At 42.1% G+C, this 13,161-nt stretch overlaps 1 protein-coding gene across 1 annotated transcript in view; it reads left to right on the forward strand.

The window, feature by feature from the left end:
* The window catches only part of EPHA10 (EPH receptor A10), a 691,916-nt gene that overhangs the window by 602,668 nt on the left and 76,087 nt on the right, over positions 1 to 13,161 (forward strand). Inside the window, exons 8-9 of the mRNA XM_056557121.1 lie at positions 1,226 to 1,334; positions 2,333 to 2,388. Of these exons, the coding sequence (XP_056413096.1) occupies positions 1,226 to 1,334; positions 2,333 to 2,388 (165 nt within the window). The remainder of the gene's footprint in view (positions 1 to 1,225; positions 1,335 to 2,332; positions 2,389 to 13,161) is intronic.

Raw genomic sequence — 13,161 nt, forward strand, 5'->3', positions numbered from 1 at the left:
GTGACACTTGAGCAACTCAGTCCCACCTCTTTGACACTTGGCAGAGAAATAAAAAATAAAAAAAGTGATTCTATCAGTTTGGCATCCAGCATCATCACCAGAAAAAATACATTTTGCTTTCATACCCCACTAGCTATCCAACAGTGTCTATAGCTCAAAGCAGCAAATGAAACTGACAGATTTCCTTTTACTTGGCAGATACAGCCGATGTTGCCTTTGTTGTATGAACTAACACCGCAAGATGGGGTCATGGATTAACTAGGGCAAGGATTTCATACCAATTTCTAAAGGAGCAGATTAGTTGGGGCAAGTGGTTTTTATCTGCTGAGAAATTGTATGTATGTATGAAAACCTCTCATTTTGTTCCATTAAAAGGTTCCAAAGCCGCGACAGCAGCAGCTCACACACAGTTTGTTAAAAAGCCATGGCAGTGACACGCATGGCAAAAATATTGTTATCTGAGAAAGGGATGATTTTCATTTAAACAGACACCACAGTTATAAATGAAAGGTTGGAATGATAACTTGCTCAGTATGAATTTTACAGATTGTGCTTAACGGGGCCTTAAATTGCATCCGTTTACTGCTCAAGAGACATTTTCAGAATGAATTGAATCCAATAAAATTTTTATGGAAAAAAGTGTAGCTGCCTAGAACCTTCTCATGCAAACACTGGGTGGCAGAAAATTAATGAATAAGAAAAGCATTCGGATGTCATCATTTTAATATGGCTTTGTGATAAACAGGAATATTTCTCTTATGTCATCTTATATGAATGTGTGAGTACTAAGGAAGCCAGAAGGATTCACTTAAATATTTCAGGAGAGTAATTTTGAAATACAGCTTTCATTATAGTGGCCCTGTCAGGCGGACAGCATATTGCTTTATGTTTAGTTACAGAAGGTTAATGAATCAAGTTACTTCATCTCTTTAATCAGGTTATTACTCTGATGCTTAGGATACCCACTTAAATTTATAATGGTAGCTTTTCTCTAATTACAATTAACTTTGTGAAAATTGTATTATAATTATTGTTAATAATAATAATAATAACAATAATAATAATAATAATAATAATAATAATTATTATTATTATTATTATTATTATTATTATTATTATTATTATTGTGTTTTTAAGTGTTGACTAGTTAAGGTTAAGTTAAGTTTTGATTGGTGCTTAATCCAGTTCTTCTAAATTCCTCATTCTCTTTTTATCTTCTTTACAGTGGCACTAGCATCCAGTGAACAGAATCCGCTTATCGTCATAGTCATAGTGTCCGTGGCAGGATTCATTGTGTTACTGTCAATGGTAATAGGACTCATGATATGGAGGAGGTAAGATTCCCTGTTGGCAGATACAGATAATAGCCTAATCAATTGTCTACTAATATTATTACCCTTGTAGACATGAGACATATTCAGCCAAAATAGGTCATAACTGTTCCTGCAATTTTTTGTAGAAGTCATTCACTTCTGATGAGAAAATCTATGTGTTAACATTTATTGTTCAATTGTTGTCAATACATATGAGGATATAAGAATACTATAGAAAAGGACAGGCGTCCTGCACTCACCGTGTAAGTTCTGGTCACTCTTCTCACATCTCGGGCCGCTCCTCCGGTTCAGCGTGGGGTGCTCAGAGGCGACTGTCAGCGGTTTCATGCAATGAATGCGCTTTGTCCGGCCTCCAAGGAGGCAGGATAAAGCGCATTAATTGCGTGAAACCGCCGGCAGTCGCCTCTGAGCACCCCACGCTGTCTTGTAGTCCCTGCCGGAGGAGCGGCCCGAGATGGGAGCCGAGTGACCAGAACTCACACAGTGAGTGCAGGACGCCTGTCCTTTTCTATAGTATTCTTATTGCTGACTTCTGCTTTTATTGTCCTAGCACCGCCGTGTATGGTATTATCTGGTCTCCTTAAAGCTATATGCATCATGCAGAAATGTTTAGGCAAAGAGCTGTGAATGCAAGGCTGTTTAAACTGATAACTTATTGAATCCGTAGAATGTCTGTATTCTGATACAAATATTGATGTGTTTCAAGAAATGTCATCATGAGATAAATCTGCATGGTATACATGTAGCAATACATTCAGATAGTACCGAAATATTCATAATGCACAGTTTACTTGTTTATACAGTGTGCAATAACAATATAATTCTCTGTGTCATTTGAAAAGTTATACTAAAGGCATTATTGTACATTCCATAACTTTTCCTACCAATTCCTTTTTATTTCATTTTCAACCCAGCCAAATTAATCATGTGTTCTACGTTATAATGTTCACCATTCATCATATGTAATTTTAAGCAGACATTGTCCTCTCTTTCTACAGGCAGTGTGGCTACAGCAAAGCCAGTCAGGACGGAGACGAAGAACTCTACTTTCATTGTGAGTAAACCCTGAGTTATTTCTGCTTCATTAAGTTTTTATTAACAACTTTTTATATAAGAGAAAATACAAGAGTCCCAGACAAGAGACAAGACGTAGTGTCACAGAATAACATAAAAGGAGAATAACATATAACCAAATGGTTAGAAACATTGGTGGAGCCATATATAAACAATGTCCAGTAGACAAGTGTGTCCGCATAAATCAAATGTCCAGAATGTTGAAGGAACTGGAAATCTGCGTTGACCAAGGTAGGTGATGAAAGATTCAAAGTCAGGTTCTATGGAAGATTTGTAAACAGTCCACAACCTAAGGGAAAAAAAATGATGTACAATCCCGAGGGGGGAGAGGAGGGGTGATGTGGGAGGAGAGAATGGAAGGGAGATGGAAAGGAAGCGGAGGGTAAAGAAGAAGGGAGGGAGCATATGCAAAGCTGACCAATCAATTGAAAGCCTGAGTTATTCATTATGGCTAATGTCTTGTGACTAATGGCTAAACAATGACAACAAAAAGTAGAATATTTATACACAATTCTTTTGAATATTAGAATTTTTTTTCTTTTCCGTAAAGGGTATATTCATACATGAAAGATTTGTTGTAAAAATGTGTTCCATTGATCTGCTTTTTGGCATGAAGCATGTGGCTTTCTGCAGATAAATGGCTCAGTGACAGAAATGTGTTCAACAAATCTGCTACATGTAAATTCACCGTAAACCCCATTTATATTATTATATTGTCCTGTTTAGGTGTGTAAACTTTTCTTTTTTTCTTAACTGTGATTTTATTAAACTTTTACAAAAAGCAACACCTTAGATTCCCCTTAAGGCTAGGTTCAGACAACGGAATTTCCGACAGAAATTCAGTCGTAAAATTTCCGTCAGAAATTCCGCTTGCTAAAATGTCTAGTGTAGTGAATGGTTTTCCGTTCACAAATTCACATTTCCGAATTTGTAAAGCGGAAAATCCGCTTCGTAAATCCGCTTAGAAATTTCCGCCTGAAGAAAGACGGTACTCTTTCTTCATGCGGAATTCCTCGCGGAACACATTGCAGTCTATGGGAGACTGCAGTGTAAGCGCAGTCCTAGCGCCGACTTATTCAGTCGGCATAGACGGAACTCTAAATCTCCGGGTGGAAATTTTCTGCACGGAGATTCCGTAGTCTGAACCTAGCCTAACCCCCACACAATCTGCATGCCCTATCATCTCCTGCTTGGACTACTGCCCCACGAACTGTGCCACTGCTCCTTTAATGAGCTCTACCACTTTGCCCTTTAAAGGAATATGCCCCTAATAAACTGTGCAAGTGCTTCCCCTAATTAATTATGCCACTGCTCCCCTAAAAACCTGTGCCATTACCCCATAAAGAACTGTGCAACCTTGCCATTGTGCTCTTAATTGTTTTCTTACCCATTATTCCCAAGCGTTGTGCAGCTGTGCAGGTGGCAAAGTATGCCCTCATTCCAGCCTCTTTCTTAAAGACACCATTACAATTGAATGCAGGCAGACTGGATCCCTTTTCTCACCGGTTCCCCGAACCGGCTGGGGGCAGCAGGAGACTGTGGGGCAGACATGCTGCTTTCTGGTCCGGACTTTTGGTGGCCGCAGTCAAGGTGTTGAAGTGCCACATGGAGCAGTGAATTAAACAATTCTAAGAGAATTCCAATGTATCTCCAAATGTATCTTATTAAGTCTTCGCAACTGTATTAACAAAACATATTTAGAGTATCATGTCCCCATTGATTGCTTTTCATCTTGGAAATCCCATCAGTTTAAAGTACACATTCTAATGCCTAAAATTCTTTGACTTGTAATTAAAAAAAGTTTTCAATAAATAACTTAATATTGACTGTAAACAAAGCTAGCTGGCTCGAGTTGCAATGAGACTTGTGAGAATTTCTGCTATTTGGAATCCAATATATTCATGATATATGCAGCCGTCTGCTCGGTCTTCCTTCCAAACAAAGTAAAGTCACTCAATCAGAGTGTGTTTAAGACATCTTGTGTTTTTAGAATTCTATGCAGTGTTCTTGTACTGTCAGCTTTTCTTACTGCTCGGCATGAAGCTTGGTCTTTGTGGCACATCTCTGGGTTATCAAGACACTATGATTTCAGACAGGACTTGTCAAAGATAGGCCTGATATGAGAGGCGATAACTTGATTTGATTTTTGGCGTATGTCATGTCAGTTTGCCATCTTCTGCTCCCTGAAGCATTTCACCAGCAGTCCTTACTTCATTCCATTTCCAAGGCACACAGTCTTATTAGAGCTGCTTGAGAATCCTAAGTCCTAGCATTATAAAATGTGATGTGCTGCTTTGTTTATTAGCAAAATCTGGTTAAGCCTCTGAGATGATTAAAAATTATTTTACTTCTGAATATTAAAAAAACACGTTTTGTAAATACACTGTTAAAAAAAATAAAGGGAACACTTAAACAACACAATGTAACTCCAAGTCAATCACACTTCTGTGAAATCACACTGTCCACTCAGGAAGCAACACTGATTGACAATCAATTTCACATGCTGTTGTGCAAATGGAAAAGACAACAGGTGAAAATTATAGGCAATTAGCAAGACACCCCCCATAAAAGGAGTGGTTCTGCAGGTGGGGACCACAGACCACTTCTCAGTTCCTATACTTCCTGGCTGATTTTTTGGTCACTTTTGAATGCTGACGGTGCTTTCTATCTAGTGGTAGCATGAGACGGAGTCTACAACCCACACAAGTGGCTCAGGTAGTGCAGCTCATCCAGAATGACACATCAATGCGAGCTGTGTTTGACAGCGTAGTGTCCAGAGAATAGAGGTGCTACCAGGAGACAGGCCAGAACATCAGGAGATGTGGAGGAGGCTGTTGGAGGACAACAACCCAACAGCAGGACAGCTACCTCCGCCTTTGTGCAAGGAGGAGCAGGAGGAGCACTGCCAGAGCCCTGCAAAATGACCTCCAGCAGGCCACAAATGGGTCCACTCAAATTGTCAGAGACAGACTCCATGAGGGTGGTATGAGGGTCCAATGTCCACAGGTGTGGGTTGTGCCTACAGCCCAACACCGTGCAGGACGTTTGGCATTTGACAGAGAACACCAAGACAGGCAAATTCGCCACTGGTGCCCTGTGCTCTTCACAGATGAAAGCAGGTTCACACTGAGCACGTGACAGACGTGACAGACTCTGGAGACACCATGGAGAATGTTCTTCTGCCTGCAACATCCTCCAGCATGACCGGTGTGGTGGTGGGTCAGTAATGGTGTGAGGTGGCATTTCTTTGGGGGGCCGCACAGCCCTCCATGTGCTTGCCAGAGGTAGCCTGACTGCCATTAGGTACCGAGATCCTCAGACCCCTTATGAGACCATGTTCTGGTGCGGTTGGCCCTGGGTTCCTCCTAATGCAAGACAATGCTACACCTCATGTGGCTGGAGTGTGTCAGCAGTTCCTGCAAGAGGAAGGCATTGATGCTATGAACTGGCCCGCCCATTCCCCAGACCTGAATCCGATTGAGCACATCTGGGACATCATGTCTTGCTCCATCCACCAACGCCACGTTGCACCACAGACTGTCCAGGAGTTCGCGGATGCTTTAGTCCAGGTCTGGGATGACATCCCTCAGGCAACCATCTTCCCTCCTCATCAGGAGCATGCTCAGGTGTTGTAGAGAGGTCATATGGGCACGCGGAGGCAACACTCACTACTGAGCCTTATTTTTACTTGTTTTAAGGACATTACATCAAAGTTGGATCAGCCTGTAGGGTGGTTTTCCACTTTGATTTTGAGTGTGACTCCATATCCAGACCTCCAAGGGGTAACAAATTTGATTTCCATTGATAATGTTTGTGTGTTTTTTTTGTCAGCACATTCAGCTATGTAAAGACAAAAGTATCTCATATGATTAGTTCATTCATTCAGATCTAGGATGTGTTATCTTAGTGTTCCCTTAGTTTTTTTGAGCTGTGTATATTGGAATGGTTAATGTTTTGCCAAGATGAACAACATATACATTTTGTTGGTATCTGACAGTGCTCATTTAATCTATTCCCAGCTCCAATGCCTAAGTACATGCTTGCAGGTGATAAGGGCTCTGTGGACCTGTAGACTAACACCCCCCTCACACCCTTTTCCCAGCTCTGGCCGGCTCCTTACATGACAGTGCGCTCAGCCTATCACCGGCCGAGGCGGGACATCGCTGCGGCCGGTGATACGTTGATGACTCTGTGACGTTAACGTCGCAGGGAAGCAGCAAGTGGATCTCAGCGAAGGACTGCGAGGCCGCTACCGGAGCGATGGGGGAACGTAGGAAGGTGAGTTTAAGTTTAGTTTGTTTATTTTTGCAGCCAGGGCACAGGTATATGTAAAATTCATGCAGTACAGATGTCCTTTAAGTTTTGAAGTGAATATGAGGGTCTTTTTGTTGGAAATCCCCTATAATGGACCCCATTATGAAAACTGCACCCCTCAAAGTATGTTAGGTGTTTTACAGGAATAGCAGGAAAATGGAGGAGAAAAATCTAAATCTAAATTTTTTACACTAACATGTTATTGTAGAATTCACAGAAGGGATATAACAACTTAAAAGTTAACATTTATTGTGCTATTTAAAAGACAAGACCATTTAAAAGACAAGACTGACAACAAAACAACAGAAAAAAATAGTCACAATGGACCCAGAGACCATAGATTGTGAACAGCAGTCTGAGTCAGTCACAGAGGCCAAGGTAAAGAATGGTCAGGGAGTGACAGGGGATGAAGACTGTAAGACCAGGGTGGGTAGGGCTGTGGCCCTAGTATACCCTAACAGGGAGATGTCGTACCACTAACCCTGCTCGCTCAGGGAACTGTCGGGGCACTCGTCCTCAAAGGACAACCCCTGCCCCGGTCTACCCCTTTGTCAGACCCTGCACTATATGAATAATTAGCCCGCCCAACACGTTTCCCCCAAGTCATTGGGTTCGTCAGGGGCTACAAAGCAAAGACAACCAATATGACAATTATAATCTACAGCTTGATAACACAGAGTGCAAAACAAAAGCCAAGGCCAAAAAGGTGCACCAGTTACATTAAAGTGCACCATATAGAATTAATCAATACTGCACACCGCAACTACATCCCATAAGCATAAGCACCCCTCAATAGTAAGTTACAGTGCAGGGAATAGCGATGTGCTAATGACACTGGATATTTACTACAGAATTCTGTGATTTATTAACATGTTATTGTAGCCCCATTTTTTTCATTTTTACAAGGGGTAAAAGGTAAAAAGGCCCTCCAAAACTTGTAATTCATTTTCTCTCGAGTAAGGAAATAACTCATATGTGGATGTAAAGTTCTACGGGGTTACACTAGAGGGCTCAGGAGGTAAGAAGCGACAATGGCATTTTGGAGAGCAAATTTAGCTGAAATAGTTTTTTGGGGTGCATGTCACATTTAGGAAACCCCCATGATGCCAGAACAGTAAGTCCCCCCCCCCCAACATGGCACACTATTTTGGAAACTACACCCCTTAAGGAACATAACAAGGGGTAAATTGAGTCTTTATACCCCACAGGTGATTGACAAACTTTTGTTAAAGTGGGATGTGAAAATGAAAAAATAGATTTTTAACACTAAAATGCTGGTGTTATCTCAAACTTTCCATTTTCACAAGGTTAATAGGAGAAAATGCCCCCCTCCCCCCAAAAAAAATAAAAAATTGTAACCCCATTCCTCTAGAGTAAGGAAATACTCCATATGTGGATGTAAAATGCTCTGTGGATACCCTAGAGGGCTCAGAAGGAAAGGAGCGACATTGGGCTTTCGGAGAACAAATTTTGCTGAAATGGTTTTTGGGGGCATGTCACATATAGAAAGCCTGTATGATGCCAGAGCAGTAAAAAAAAAAAAAAAAAGACACATTGCACACTATTTTGGAAACTACAACTCTGAAGGATTGTAGCAAGGGGTAAAATTAGCCTAAATACCCCACAGGTGATTGACAAACTTTCTTTAAAGGGGGACGTAAAAATAACAAAAAAATCTTTTTCAATAAAATGCTGTTGTTACCCCACATTTTTCCTTTTCACAAGGGGTAATAGGAGAAAAAGCCCACGCAAATTTTAAACTCCATTTCTTCTGAGTATAGAAATACCTCATATGTGGATTAAAAGTACTCTGCGGGCGAATTACAATGCTCAGAAGAGAAGGAGCTCCATTGGGCTTTTGGAGAAGGAATTTGGTTAGAATGGAAGTCTGGGGTCATGTGCGTTTACAAAGTCTCCATGGTGCCAGAACAGTGGACCCCCCCCCTACATGGGACCCCATTTTGGAAACTACACCTCTCACGGAATGTAATAAGGGGTACAGTGAGCATTTACACTTTTCCTTTCATAAAATCCCCCCCCCCCAATATATGTAACGCAATTTCTCCCGAGTGCGGAAATACCCCATATGTGGCCCTAAACTGTTGCCTTGAAATACGTCAGGGCTCCGAAGTGAGAGAGCGCCATGCACATTTGGGGCCTGAATTAGGAATTTGCAATAGGGCCAGACCCAGATACAAGGATGGCGCTTGTCTCCACCTAATCCCAATGGCAGTGTTTCCAAAACAGGGTGCCTCCAGCTGTTGCAAAACTCCCAGCCTGCCAGGACAGTGAATGGCTGTCCTACAAAACTGGGAGATGTTGTTTTGCAACAGCTGGAGGCTCTGTTTAGGAAACACTGCTGTATGAGACGCTTTTAATTTTTAATGGGGGAGGGGGGCAGTGTAAGGGGGTGTATATGTGGTGTTTTACTTTTTATTTTGTGTTAGTGTAGTGTTTTTAGGGTACATTCACACGGGCGGGGGTTCATAGTGAGTTTTGCGCTGGGAGTTTGAGCTGCGGCGGAAAAATTTGCCACAGCTCAAACTTGTAAAAGGAAACTCACTGTAAACCCCCGCCCGTGTGAATGTACCCTGAACATTCTCATGGGTGGTGGGAGGGGGGCAATTCTCCAGCTGTTGCCAAACTACAACTCCCAAAATGCACTGACAGACCGTACATGCTGGGAGTTGTAGTTTTGCAACAGCTGTAGGCACACTGGTGGGGAACCACTGAGTTAGAAAACAGACTCTAGCTCAGTATTTCCCAACCAGTGTGCCTACAGCTGTTGCAAAACTACAACTCCCAACATGCACTGACGGCCGAAAGGCATGCTAGGAGTTGTAGTTATGCAACTGGGGAAGAACAGTTTGGAAACCGCTAAGTACTGGTCTCCAAACTGTAGCCCTCCAGATGTTGCAAAACTACAACTCCAAGCATGCCCAGACTGTCCTGGCATGCTGGGAGTTGTAGTTCTGCAACATCTGAGGGGCCAAACATTGCAGAACTTCAACTCCCAGCATCCCTGGCTGTCTGGGCATGCTGGTAATTGTAGTTTTGCAACATCTGGAGGGCTACAGTTTGGAGACCACCATATAATGGTCTCCAAACTGTGCCACTTCAGATGTTGCAAAACTACAACTCCCAGCATGCCCAGACAGTCAGTGCATGATGAAAGTTGTAGTTTTGCAACATCTGGAGGACCACAGTTTGAAGACCACTACACAGTAGTCTCCAAACTGTGGCCCTCCAGATGTTGCAAAACTACAACTCCCAGCATGCCAAAGGCTGTCTGGGCATGCTGGGAGTTGTAGTTTTGCAACATTTAGAAAGCCACAGTGAAGATCAGTTACCAGCCATCTTCACTGCAGCTTCCTCCACCGTTGCACTTTCCGGATGCATTTCTGCTGCTGCGCTGCGCACGATGTCCCTGCTGCCGCCGCTGCTGCAAGCCGCTGCCGCTGCGGCAGCTCCGCCGGTAATGCCATGCTCCCCCCCCCCCCCCTCGCCACCTCGCTCCTATCCTTTAGAACAGCTCCAATCACTGTTGTTTTCCGGGCAATCGGGTCACCAGTGACCCGATTGGCCCAGAAACGCCACAAATCGCGATTCCAAATTGACCGGCGATTTGCGACGGTCGCCGACATGGGTCTCAGGACCCCCTAGACATTGCCACCAAATGCCTGCTGATAGATTTCAGCAGTCATTCTGCTCTGATCACCGCCTGGCAAGCGGTGATGTTTGGAAATACGCCCTCCGTCCTTAAGTACCAGAACCTCTAAACCCTCCGTACCCAACAGGTTAATGCATTGGAGTGAAATCTACAGTGAATCTGCAGCACATTTTATAGGAGAATCTTGCAGTGCAACTATCTATCTACATATCTATCTCATATATGTATGTATATTTAATACATAAATGGGTAAAAAAAACAGTATTAAGAAGGAAAATATGATGTTGCAATATCTATCATACAGTACTTCAAATGCAAAAACACATGTTGACACACATATGGTATAATGTCAAGTTCCTTTGTTGATGTATTGTATGTTCTGTAGAACCAGCTATTGAAGTGGCTGCATATTCTTGTTGCAATGACAGGTTGTAATCTAGATTGGCATCATCTTTTTAAAAGGGTTAATTCATATTGCACTTGAGGCCTATGTTTGGCATACATAGCAGGACATTTTCTTAAGGTATATGTCTAAAGTGTCCATTGGCATCATTATACCAAAAATGTGTCCTTTCATTATATGTTTAGCTGGTATACATTGGTATCCCATAGTCTCCTCTACTGTTAAAAATCAGTGGTTGCAGTCGTTGTGGTTGTGTGGTACCAGAAGGATCTCCATTCTACATAGCACCCTCAGCCCTGTAATGCCTTTCTGTTGATTTTGCGTTTGCAATAATTGGGGGAGATTTATCAAAACTTGTGCAGAGGGATAGTCGACCAGTTGCCCATAGCAACCAATCAGATTGTGTTGAAAAGGCCTCTGAAAAATGAAACTTCCAGGATAGATGGCATTCAGCGACGCTGACCAGGGGTAGACACGTGTAGTTAGTAAAGGAAAGATTTTTTTTTTAAATGCAATGCGTTTCGCCGCGCAAGTGCGGTGAAATGGGTTGTGTTGTTTAAAATAAATCTTTCCTTTACTTACTACACGTGTCTACCCCTGGTCAGCGCCGCTGAATCCCATCTAACCTGAAAGTTTCCTCTTGGTATTGCTCATCTGGTTGGGAAGGCTGCAGACTAGGCCCTCTGCTCACATCTTTCTGGCCATTGTTGTGTGTGAGCTCACACAACCGTCTTTGGTAAGGGTCATTCCTATATTGGCTGTTTGAACCTGAAACCAGCAGTAATACGCTACTGAGCGCTCTTCCTTTTCTTTTTAGTTTTCTGAAAAATGAAGGAAGCGATCTGATTGGTTGACTATGGGCAACTGGTTAACTTTTCTTTTGCACAAGTGTTGCTGAATGTCCCCCATTTTCTCTAATTTATCAATCTGCCTAAAACCAAAACGGTCTGATTTTGTCTATAACAAACCAATCACAGCTCAGCTTTCATATCCCAACAAGCTCTGGTAAAATAAAAGCCAAGCTGTAATTGATTGTTATGATAAAAAACAGACAGTAGTCTGAAAAGTTTTACCAGCTGAACACAGCCAACTTCTCATTCTGCGGATCAATCTTTTGCATTACATGATGCATAACTGTGCTTTTTGTTGATGAACTTTTCTTGGAAATTAAGTTTGTCGAGAAGGTGCTTAGGGAATATATCTGGAAGATTGATAAAGAGTGAAATCTGTGAATTAAAAAATATGGCTCATGAAATACCTAACACATGATAAATCTAAGCTGTGAGCCATCCTTTCAAATACAAAAACATGTTATGAATTGCTGATGGAACCTTAAGGGAGCTGCATTCTTCCCCACTTAATAAAAACCTGAATACCTGGATCGGTAGCAGCGTTATCCTTGGAGCCTTGATTCACAACTGGTATAGAGAGCCCTGTACACAACATTAACATTCACTCCTTGTCATGGCCCTGCTAATCACCAGCGCTTAGTGTATGTCTATAGCTGCCTGATAGACAGGGAACATGCATTTGTTTCACTTAATTGTAGGTTTCGGATGGATGAGCCGATCTAAAATGAGTTTCACCTGAATGTGCGGAGCTGGTCATGCAGAGCAAACTATAATCTGGGCGATAGTTCTGCTATCACACAGGATACATTGTGTATGGAAACTAGGCAGCCACTGCTTCAGGGATCACATTACTTTGCCGCCATTTTCTACATGTTGTGTTTGTAAGCCGTGGTGGTCAGCTAGGAGTTAATAGTAGCACATGTGTTTACTGTCTGGGGATTGTTTACTGTCCATTTAATAGTTAGTGAGCCCATGTAATTGTTACACGGCTGTTTTACTATGTCGATACATCTACACTGTAGAACACGGTACTCTTAGGGAAAGCAAATAATTAGGCATACTTTTTTTTTTTTTTTTACATATTTTGCCATAGAAATCTTGAAGAAGGGAATACTGGTAATAAAGGTAATCCATCATAGTGAACATGCAGTCCAATCTGCAGGCATTATGTTATAGAGCAGGAAGAGCTGAGTATATTGATGTTTCATTTGGTTAAAGGATAACTTGTCATTTCTGCTCTGTTCATTCTGGACTAAGTAGTCATGTAGTTGATCCTACTTGGTAACTGGCAGCTCTTTTTATATGCACATTTATATACAGATATCTGTCAGTCACTGAGCAGGACGGCCAACATAACTACAAACCCCCGAATGAGCTGAGGCTTCAATTAATAAATGACAAGTTATCCTGGAATGCCTCCCACAAAATCTCAGCTCCTCCTACTCTATAACATGATGCCTGCAGATTGAACTGCATTTACAGACTCCCTTTAAACATTTTAGAAGAACAATCGCT

The sequence above is a fragment of the Hyla sarda genome, chromosome 2, assembly GCF_029499605.1.
Source record: "Hyla sarda isolate aHylSar1 chromosome 2, aHylSar1.hap1, whole genome shotgun sequence".
NCBI lineage: Eukaryota > Metazoa > Chordata > Amphibia > Anura > Hylidae > Hyla > Hyla sarda.